This window comes from Telopea speciosissima, chromosome 10, assembly GCF_018873765.1.
Source record: "Telopea speciosissima isolate NSW1024214 ecotype Mountain lineage chromosome 10, Tspe_v1, whole genome shotgun sequence".
Classification (NCBI taxonomy): Eukaryota; Viridiplantae; Streptophyta; class Magnoliopsida; order Proteales; family Proteaceae; genus Telopea; species Telopea speciosissima.
Window position 1 is genome coordinate 42,956,388 of NC_057925.1, and position 11,225 is coordinate 42,967,612.

The window sequence follows — 11,225 nt, forward strand, 5'->3', positions numbered from 1 at the left end:
TCTTCAGGTCAACACGTTGACCAGTGCTTCAACCAGGACCAATTCTAACCTCCACGACAAGACTTCCTCTCTTTCTCTTTTTATCTCCCGATTCGGTCCCATCCCTTTTCTTTATAAATGCAGCGACATTAGAGATCAAATCCATCTCTTCACCTCACTCCCAGTCTTTGATTAAAAAACAATCCAAACCCAAATTCGGAAACTACTTCTACTACTACAACAACAACAACTAGATCATACAACAGAAGAAATTCAAGGGCTTGTTAGTTAATATGGCAGCAATTTTTCAAGTTTCAAGTTTCTCATGTTCTTCATCTTCTTCACGATGTCTACGCAGCGGGACTGAAGCAACGCTCCAGGCCCCCAAACTCCGGTCAAATAGACTCATACTCCCAAGGCTCCTCCCCACAAGAGATTTGGTGGAGGAATTGAACATGAGAAGTGGATACAACAACACAACCACCACCACCAAACCCATAACAGAATCAAAGCCTACTAACACCACTAAAGATATTGATCGGCTAAATTCCAATTCCAATTCCAAGGTGGTAGCCGAGCTTTACACCGTTATGGAAGCAGCCGCCGACAGAGCAGAGATGCACGCCAACATCGGAGAGCAGAGGAATAACTGGAATCACCTCCTCCTCACGTCCATTAACGCCATCACCCTCACCGCTGCAACCATGGTTGGCCTGGCAGCCATCGCCTGTGGAACGGGAGCACCTCTTCTAGCACTCAAGCTCTCCTCCACCCTCTTATACTCAGCAGCCACTGGGATGTTGGTGGTGATGAATAAGATCCAGCCCTCCCAGCTTGCTGAAGAGCAACGAAACGCAGCGAGGCTGTTCAAACAGCTCGAAAGAGAAATTCAAACAACACTTGCAATCGGAACTCCCACAACAAGGGATGTGAAGGATGGCATGGACAAGGTCTTGGCTCTCGACAGGGCCTACCCTCTTCCCTTGCTTGGAACAATGCTTGACAAGTTCCCTGCGACGGTAGAGCCTGCAAATTGGTGGCCACAACAACTACAACAGAAGGATCTCGGTGATGGTAATAGCAGAGAAAGGAAGGGAAACAACGGATGGAATGCGAAGCTGGAGGAGGAAATGAGACAAATAGTTGGGGTGTTGAAGAGGAAGGACACCGAAGAGTATGTGAGGCTGAGTAAGTTGGCGTTGAAAGTTAATAAGACCCTAGCTGTTTCTGGGCCTCTACTTACTGGCATTGCGGCGGTGGGGTCTGCTCTTGTAGGATCAGCTTCTCAGCATCAAGGGTCATGGGCAATGTTTTTGGGAGTCACTGCAGGAGCTCTGGGAGCCATTGTGAACACAATGGAGCATGGTGGGCAAGTAGGGATGGTATTTGAGATGTACAGGAGCAATGCTGGTTTCTTTCGACTCATGGAGGAGTCCATTGTGGCCAACTTGAAGGAAAGGGAGGAGAAGAAGAGAGAGAATGGGGAGTTATTTGAAATGAAGGTGGCTCTACAACTAGGAAGGAGTTTGTCGGAGCTCAGGGATCTCGCAGCTTCTTCTTCTTCTTTGAAAAGATATGGAGAGACCATAGACGAATTTGCCAGCAAGCTTTTCTAAATTTGTCGATAAATATCCCATACACCATGTTTAGTGTAAATCTTGTACAAATTTTGGGTCACACAAATATTGTAGAGAAGGCCTTGATTAACTCGTTGTAAAGTTGAGACAATTGAACAGGAAAATTAATTATTTGAAATATTCCCCACTTCTTCCTCTCAAGCTTGAGACAACTACATAGGAAATAAATCAATTAATAAAAGCAGATCAACACTTCGACACTTACGTTAGGGTTCTTTTTTTTTTTTGTTTTTTTGGTAGGGATTGGAATTCTTCAAAAAAGAAGTATAATAAATTATGGTTGGACACCCACCATCCTTTGGGTGGATAATTGGCATCCTGATGGGGTCCTTATTTCTAAATATGGTGAGAAACTTAGATATGATGTTGGCTAAGATAGATTTGCTAAGGTGTCTTCCATTCTTCCGGATGGATCTTGGCACCCTTGTCCCAACAATTATCTTAATCTCATTGAGGTCTGAGGTAAGCGACCTAGCATTTGGTTAAGACCTAGGGCAGTGGGGATATTGTTCTTTGTGTTGCAAATGCTTCCAAAAAATTATCTTCTTCTTCTATTTGGCGCCTTGTCAAACCTAGGGCCACTAAAGTTCCCTGGTTTAGGTTGGGGTGGTTTAGCTCTCATATTACTAGACACTATTTTACTGTTAGGAGAGTTATAAAGGACCAAAGTGCTTCCTACTCAGGATTTTCTTATTCATAGTAATTTGTCAATTCCAAATTATTGCTTTTGTTGGAATTCTTGGAAAGTGTTGAACACTTTTTCTTTTCTTATCCTTTCTTCAATTATGTTAATTTGGAAAGGTATTTTTAGGAAGTGCGGGCCAAATCATAGGGTTATCCTTCCTTTTGATAGAGAATGGAGGTGGGTCCAAAACTCATTTAATGGCAAATCTTCTTGTAACTCTCTGGGCAAGTTAGCTTTCAATGCGGTGATTCATCATATCTGGTGGGAATCAAACAAAAGAAAATGGACATCCTTGTCGCGTTCAATTGAATAGATTTGGAACGAGATATCAATTTTGAGATTAGAAATACAATTCTTTCAATTTGCTTTGTCTACCCTGACACTGTTCAAAATAGGCATATGGCTTATTCGTGGGTCTTCCATCTTTTACTGCCACCCCACCCCACCCCACCCCCCCCACCCCAATTTTGTTGTATCATCTTTTGGTTTGTTTCTTCCCCTCCTCTTTTTTGGTTGTTCCCCATCTGGTTAGTTGTTCTTCCCCTTCCTATCTTTTTTTGTATCCCCTTTGATGGTTGTTTTCTTCTGCTTAGGGGTTTTCTCTTGGATTGCCTTTTTTGCCTTTGTGTTTTGTTTTTTTTTTTTATTTCTTTAATATATTATCTATTCACCTAAAAAAATAAATATTTTTTGGGTCAGACAAGGACAACTCCAAAGCCATGGAAATGGAAAAAAGAAAATAAAATTCACTAGTTTTTTACTAAAGGATCATATATTAAGAAACAACCAAGGAAAAAATATACACAGAAAAAAGGGGCAACATCCCCTCAAAACCAAATGCCTAATATTTTCCCACCTTCAACAAAGCCATCAACAGGAAAAAATAAAAGGCCAAAAAATACAAAAAATCAGGAATAGACAAGTCTGAATCTCGGTCTACCCTGAACATCCATAACAAGGTCGTCCTGAACCGAAGCCAAGAATGCCACCATCACTGAAGCACTCTGATGCGTCGTCGCAGAGTTAGCCAAGTAGTCAGCAATTGGATTTGCTTCCCGGAAGCAGTGGGAAATCTTCCACACAATTGAATCCAAATACGAAAGCAAACCATACCAGCGTTGGTAGAGAAACTAGGGAACCACAACCCTTGAAGCAAGCATGAAGACAGCCACTGAGTCACACTCAATCCAAAGGTTTGAAAAGCCTTGGGATTTTGCAAACTCCAAACCCAAGATAAAAGCATGGAACTCAGCTTCAAAATTAGTCGCCACTCCCAGGAAATTTCTAAAGAAAAAAACAACCTGGGCATCAGAGTTGTGGAAAACACCTCCAGCCTCTGATCTACCTGGATTGCCCAGAGAACACTTGTCAATATTTAACTTTATACATCCTGGAGCAGGACCAGCCTAAAAAACCTCCAAAAACCAAGTAGGGCCACGGGGATACAAGGGAACGTTTAATCTCCTTCCCAGTAAAAAATCGTGTAAAGCTATAGGCTGGCAAGCCATGGATGAGAAAGTAATAAAAATTTCCTCGGTAAGGTGCTCCCAGACTTGAGCCTGATTGCAACTTCGCCTATCAAATCTTTTAGAATTTCTCTCAAGTCAAATAAAATAAGCAATAAGAGTAAGGCCACAAATCCACACCTCCTTGAGCAAAACCACCCTCGCCCTTGTTTTTCCACCGAGTACTCATATTCAAGAAAGAAGAATGTTGCTGCCAGCCAGTCCCAAAAAGACTCGAGAAAGAAGACTAGAGAAACTGGGTGAATGAACACTCACAGAAAATATGGTGAATCGACTACTTAGCCTAACAGCAAAAACTGCACTGAGACGTAATGGGGATACCACACTTTTAATCAGGTCATCAGGAGGCAGTTTACCATGGTGCAATCTCCAACCAAAAGTAGCATGTCTTGGCTGAAGAATTTTATTCCAAATCAAAGAAGACCATGGCGGTTTAGGATTCTTCGTCCGGATCACTTTCCAAGCTGACTTGGTAGTAAAGTTACCATCAGGGGTTAATGGCCAAAAACACCTGTCGTCTAAGTCAGAGGGAGGAATAAAAACCTGTCGCACAAACTCAAAAGTATCTTTCAAAAAAGCAGACTCCACTCAATCTCATATTATTGGAGTAATTTTAGTACTATTCATTTATAGAATAGTGCAAGCAAATCAATTTTTGTGGTCTAGCAAACTTGTACCATTGATCACTTTTGAAAAGGTACCTCCCACTTATGCCTCTGATTGCTCAATGATAGGGAAGAGATTTGTCTCTCCTCAGCCCCCTTAATAGACAAATGGTAGCCTCCTTAGGTTGTAGTCCTCTTGCTCCAGCTGTTGACTCTAAGGATGAAGAGTCAAACCCTCCTTCTCCCATGGTCGTTCCTTGGTACTGTCATACTAAGAGAATTCATGAGAAAATTCTATTAGTGATCCTAAATTGCTCGTTACTCCTCACATGCCTTCTGCCAATCTCAAAATCAAGGCTATAACTGACATTCTTTGTCGAGATGATAGGATTGGTGAAGTGGTTCCAATTGCTCTCCCAATGAGTCGAGGCTTTACAATCCCAGAATCTCTCTCTTGCATAGCAGGTTGTCTCCTTTGTGGTTTTTGTACCTCTCTCTTTTTATGAATCGTATTCTATTTTGGAATGTTAAGGGGTCTAAATTATCCTTCCAAGCAGGTTGAAGTGAAGAATAGGCTCTCATCCCTTTGTCCTCTCATTTGCATTTTGCTTGAGACAAAAGTATTGGAGCCCTTGGCTCCCCTCGATTGCCTCTTCTTTGGTGGCTAGGTGGGATTTGTTGGCCAACTATAACCACCATCTCAGCGGTCGCTTTTGGGTTCATTTTGAAAAAATCAAAGATGGCATTAATTTCTATCCTCAACACTAGTGACCAGTTGATGCATCTCCGGGTTTACAAGCTTGCCTCAAATGCCTGATTCTTTTTCTCAACTATATAGAGGGCTGGCTCACTCCATTGGAGAAAGGCTTTCAAGACATGGAGTAGATAGGATTGCTCACATTCTTGATGTAGCTAGTCCTCTCAAATAACCATTGCTCAAAGCTTATCCAGCAGCCAAGGTTGTTTTCGATCCCCCAAGTATTTTGGATCATAGCTCTATCGTCATCTATATTTCTAGACTATTTAGATAGAAATTCTCGATCTTTTGGATCACGCCCATGAGGGCAGCACCTTGTACCCTATCTAGGTCTGGGTCATTACAAGGAAAATCCAAAATAAAATGATTCTAAGACAAAGATATACTTATGATAATTTAAATTAAATTCTGATGTTCTCTGAAGCTTTATTAAATTTATGGGAAAAAGAACACATCCTTTTCATGTGGCACCCAAATTACCACCCCACCCCCGTGAAATAAAAATTAAAAAAAAAAAAGAAAAAGAGGAAGTTTATAATTATTCCATCAAATAGATACTCTCTCCCGACTCCCAACCAAAGAAATAATGTCAAATATTCAAAAATACAAAAAAAAATTCCTCGGCAATTTTCAGAAAGAACATGGAATTAATGAATATTTCCACCTCCATTACCCATAAGAACTCAACCGTTCAACATTCCAGGACTTCAATCTTCCGTCAGACATTTTTGACAGCATTTCATTAAAGTAGGTTATAGGTAATACATATCACGGTATCTAGGTGGAAGAAGCTGAGCTCATTAAGGAACAAAAACACTGCCACCGGAACCACAAAACCAGAGGAGCTAGTGACCCAAAAATTATAGAGATCACCAAATTGTTGTCTAACAACAAAGCCTCTATGCTCAAGTCCCAACGTGATCAAAGAGATCCTAGCATAAGTGGCATATCCCTACCAGGTCTTCAACCAAAAAATAGTAGATAAACATCCAACATTTTTTTCTTACCTGCAAAGGAATTCAGCAATGAAGCTAGAGTTGACTCTCACCATCATCTTCCCGATCGACCATGTGATGCCACCTGATAACAGATTTCCTGATAAATCCAATTCAGCGAGTAATGTTAGCAATTGGAGAGCAGAGGAATGTATCACACCAGAGACTTGATGGTCGCTAAGGTGGACCAGGTTTTAAAACGATGAGGGTTTGGAGCTGGTGAGGCAGTTGGAGTCTTGGAAGAGATAGGCGAGGTGTTAACTTGCAACTTGCTTAGCTTCGGTGAAATGGGTCCCTTCATCCTTGAGATTGCCAAGTTCAGAGGGGATGACTGATGAGAGGTCAACAAGAATTCACGATGGAGTGCCTGGAAAACTCTAAAAAAATCCTTCCAATGATGTTATTCCCCTCCAATACATTTAAGACTTCATTTTTTATGTTTAAGGATGATCGTAAATTGCCAATGAAAGGACGAGTTAATCCCCACTATAACAGAAAGCAACACCTTTTGTCATAAGGGTAGAGAAAGAGATGACATCTTAACCACCTCTGTTACAAACGGCTTTACCCTAAAAAATAATTCCTATAATAAAAGATTACCTTGGTTACCTCAACTAATCCTAAAAAAAATACCATATATAATGAAGAGAAACACAGACTTGCTTTGAAAGAATGGAGAAAAGAAAAACAAGGGCAAGAGTTCTCTATGGGGGAGCGGCCCTGTGTGTGCACGGAGCCAATGGAAGCATATGTGATGACATTCACAGGACGACAATTATCACCTTTCATGGGGGCTGGAACAGCCATTTCACCCCCGTTTGTTTGGGCATAGGGGGTACACTCCCCCACAGAGAACATTTCGCCAAAAAACAAAGGGAAAAGGAACACCACCTGATCGCATAGCGCGGCATGTACCTACGCCCAAACACAGTCACGTGCAAAATGACCAATACACCGCTGATCCTTTCCACCTTTCCAGGGGATGCACCGATCAATTCACGTGCGGCTGTGTCTGAGCACAGGTACACGGGGGGCACTGTGTGATCGGGTGGGGTCCTTTCTCCCTAAAACAAATAATGACCAATTAGCAACTTAGACTTTTTATCACTTAGAACCGGCCACAAACATTACAAATCATAATTCCAAAGACCTAAATTTTCTCGGCCTAAGAAGAGTTCAGAGAGGTGAGAAACAAGGAAGGAGTCGGAGTCCTCTGCTTTGCCGGGTTCAATACAACATAAGTATATAAAGACCAAGCGAACCTGTTCTAAGCCTTGAAGCCCCACCATCAGGTCAACCCGGACCAATTCTAACCTCCAGGATTTCCTCTCTTTCTCATTTTTCTCTCTATTCCCTCCCATCCTTTTTCTTTATAAATGCAGCGACCTTAGAGATCAAATCCATCTCTTCACCTCATCACTCTCAGTCTTTGATTAAAAAACTATCCAAATCCAAATCCGGAAACTATTTTTACTACAACAACAACAATAACTAGATCACACAACAGAAGAAATTCGAGGGCTTGTTAGTTAGCATGGCCGCAATTTTTCAAGCTTCAAGTTTCTCATGTTCTTCAGTTTCTTCTCGTCGTCTAAGCAGCGGGATTGAAGCAACGCTTCAGGCTCCCAAAATCAGGCCAATTAGACTTACACTGCCAAGGTTCCCCAAGACTTGGAGGAGGAATTGAACATGAGAAGCGGATACAACAACACAACCACAACCCTAACAGAATCGAAGCCTAGTGACCCCATTAGAGATAACATTGATGGGCTAATGTCCAATTCCAAGGCGGTGGCTGAGCTGTATGCTGTCATGGAAGCAGCCGCCGACAGAGCAGAGATGCACACCAACATTGGAGAGCAGAGGAACAACTGGAACCATCTCCTCCTCACGTCCATTAACGCCATCACCCTCACCGCCGCAACCATGGTTGGCCTTACAGCCATCACCTGTGGAACGGGAACACCTCTTCTAGCACTCAAGCTCTCCTCCACCCTCTTATATTCGGCAGCCACGGGGATGTTGGTGGTGATGAACAAAATCCAGCCCTCCCAGCTCGCCGAAGAGCAACGAAACGCTGCGAGGCTGTTCAAGCAGCTCGAAACGGAAATCCAAACAACCCTTGCAATCGGGACTCCCACAACAAGGGACGTGAAGGATGCCATGGACAAAGTCTTGGCCCTCGACAGGGCCTACCCTCTTCCCTTGCTTGGAACAATGCTAGACAAATTCCCTACCAAGGTAGAGCCTGCAAATTGGTGGCCACAACAATCGCAACAGAAAGGACTCGGCGGTGGTAATAGAGAAAGGAAGGGAAACAATGGATGGAATGCAAAACTAGAGGAGGAAATGAGACAAATAGTTGGGATGTTAAATAAGAAGGACACCGAAGAGTATGTGAGGCTGAGCAAGTTGGCTTTGAAAGTTAATAAGACCCTAGCGATTTCTGGGCCTCTGCTCACGGGCATTGCGGCGGTGGGATCTGCTCTTGTAGGATCAGCTTCTCAGCATCAAGGGTCATGGGCAGTGTTTTTGGGAGTCATTGCGGGAGCTCTGGCAGCCATTGTGAACACAATGGAGCATGGTGGGCAAGTAGGAATGGTATTTGAGATGTACAGGAGCAATGCTGGTTTCTTTCGGCTCATGGAGGAGTCCATTGTGTCCACCTTGAAGGAAAGGGAGATGGAGAAGAGAGAGAATGGGGACTTATTTGAAATGAAGGTGGCTCTACAACTGGGAAGGAGTTTGTCGGAGCTCAGAGATCTCGCAGCTTCTTCTTCTTCGCTGCAAAGATATGGAGAGACCACAGAAGAATTTGCCAGCAAGCTCTTCTGATTTTGTCGATATATAACCCACACACCATCTGTAGTGTAAATCTTGTACAAATTTTGGGTCACACAAATATTGTAGAGAAGGCCTTGATTAACTCATCGTAAACTTTAGACAACTGAATAGAAAAATCAATTATTTGAAATATACCCCACTTCTTTCTCCCATCAATTAACAAAAGCAGACAAACATTTTCGTTAAGGATTCGAATTCTTCAAAAGAGAGGATAATCAAGTAGATTTTTTATGGGTCGCACAAGAACAAGTCCAAAGCCATGGAAATGAAAAAAATATAAAGGGAGAAAGAACGCCACCTGATTATGTGTTGTGGCCTAAACCTGCACCCAAACACAGCCGGGCGCGAAATGATTGGTACAACCCTGCCTTTCCATGTGGGTGGGGAGGTCATTTCGTGCCCGGCTGTAATGGTGTCAAAATCAAACTAAAACTGTTTACCGAAACGAACCGTTTAAATCAAAACTGTGAAACTGTTTAATAAATGGTTCGGTTATGGTTTCAAAACTTAGCCGATTTATTTAAACATTTAAATCGAACCGGACCATTGAACACTCTTAGATGTACATAAATATGCCAAAATCAAACAGAAACCGTTTACCGAAACCAACCGTTTACTAAATGGTTTGGTTAGGACATGTTTGGTTGAAGGTGTCAAACGAGTCAGATTGTGATTTTGGATCAGCTTCTTACGAATCTGGTTCATGTGGATTCATAGTTGAGAAGAAAAAAAACCTGTTTGGTTACCCTGAGTCTGTCAGATGGAATCCTTCTGAATCCATCTGTAAAACTGTTTGGTTACCCTAAGTCTGTCAGTTGGATTCATCATGAATCCATATGAAAAACTGTTTGCATGGTTACCCTAAGTCTGTCAGTTGGATTCTACTTGAATTTTGTCTAAAAAATATTTTAACCTTGTTTTGTTATACAACATATGCATACATTTAATATGACTTTATAAAAAATAAGATAATCAAAAAATTGGATTAAAATTCTCGAAAGAAAAAGTTTTTCTCAAATTTCCATGTATCCATACTAATTTCAAAATTAGTACTAAGTGGTATTTTGTTACTTCAACAAACAAAACTCATAGTATCGGCATTTTCAAAAAACAAAGACATCTACATATGGTACAAAAATCCATATCCATTTAATTTAAGTACATACATATAAAATTTTTGTCAAATTTCAAAGATGCCATTGAATTTGGGTTCTTGTGTGGATTAGTGTCATAACTGACTATGCTATGAACAGTTGAATAAAAAGAGCCTTGGTGGATTTGAACCACCATCCTTGGAACATGCTCATGTTCCAAGTGCTCTACCAATTTGAGCTAAAGACCCATCAAGTGGAGCTTGGAATTTACAAATAACCATGAGACATTGCCACAAAACCTTGACATTCATGATGTTGGAAAGAGAATAACTAATATAAATACTAAGCTAAGAATCAATTACTAGCACAAAGGAAAACTCAAATGGTGGTCTCTTATCAGGGTCATGCAACAGTTATAGAAATCTTGTGTGTTGAGAACATTTTCACTATGCATTTGCAATCCCAACTAGAGGAGAATTACCGTTTTAGTTCTGTGCACGTAACCAACCTCACTGCTATTAGAGACATCCAAATCTGGACCATTGGAAAATTCCTACAAAATAATGGGTTTCATTCAACAATGGCAAGCACAAACAAACCCTACGGTTCCACAGGCATAGGGCAATGAGATGTAGAGAATTAACCAAATGGGTGCCCTAAAAGCAGGGCCACTCAACAGCTCAAAGCCAAAATATAAATCAACAAGGACAAATAGAGTTCCATAACTCCCACCCTCAATATAAGATGCTGGTGGCATTTAAGGATAACACAACTTATAGGATTGATATTAAAGTTGTTAAATTTTATTTTCCCAAAGAACACAAAATATACATGTTCATCCACTCTCTCTCTCTCTCTCTCTCTCTCTCTCTCTCTCTCTCTCTCTCTCTCTCTATATATATATATATATATATATATATATATTAGGTAAAAGAAGAAATGAGCAAAAACCCACTTAAAACTCTATTTCGACTTCATTTGGTCGACCAACACGATGATTCGGTCGACTAGTTGTTGAAACAACTTTGAGCTGGATCATCCAGATGCATACCGGACTACTCAAGTTTGTCTAGTTGAATGATCTGGTCATCGATAGATTATCC

The 11,225-nt window shown here is 41.4% G+C and overlaps 2 protein-coding genes across 2 annotated transcripts; both read left to right on the top strand.

Annotated features, from left to right (window-relative positions):
* Nucleotides 1–272: 272 nt before the first annotated feature.
* On the top strand, nt 273–1,644 carry LOC122643591 (probable F-box protein At4g22030). Its single transcript, XM_043837204.1, has one exon. It carries the CDS (start codon nt 273–275, stop codon nt 1,593–1,595), a length of 1,323 nt encoding a protein of 440 aa, XP_043693139.1. The 3' UTR covers nt 1,596–1,644.
* Nucleotides 1,645–6,351: 4,707 nt separating this feature from the next.
* LOC122643143 (probable F-box protein At4g22030) lies at nt 6,352–9,028 on the top strand. The gene is made up of 2 exons (XM_043836786.1): nt 6,352–6,357; nt 7,862–9,028. Exons 1-2 carry the CDS (start codon nt 6,355–6,357, stop codon nt 9,017–9,019), a joined length of 1,161 nt encoding a protein of 386 aa, XP_043692721.1. The 5' UTR covers nt 6,352–6,354; the 3' UTR covers nt 9,020–9,028.
* The last annotated feature ends 2,197 nt before the right edge of the window (nt 9,029–11,225 follow it).

Bases quoted from the DNA above. Each gene is read 5' to 3' on its own strand.
- LOC122643591 (XM_043837204.1), top strand. From the start codon at position 273: ATGGCAGCAATTTTTCAAGTTTCAAGTTTCTCATGTTCTTCATCTTCT.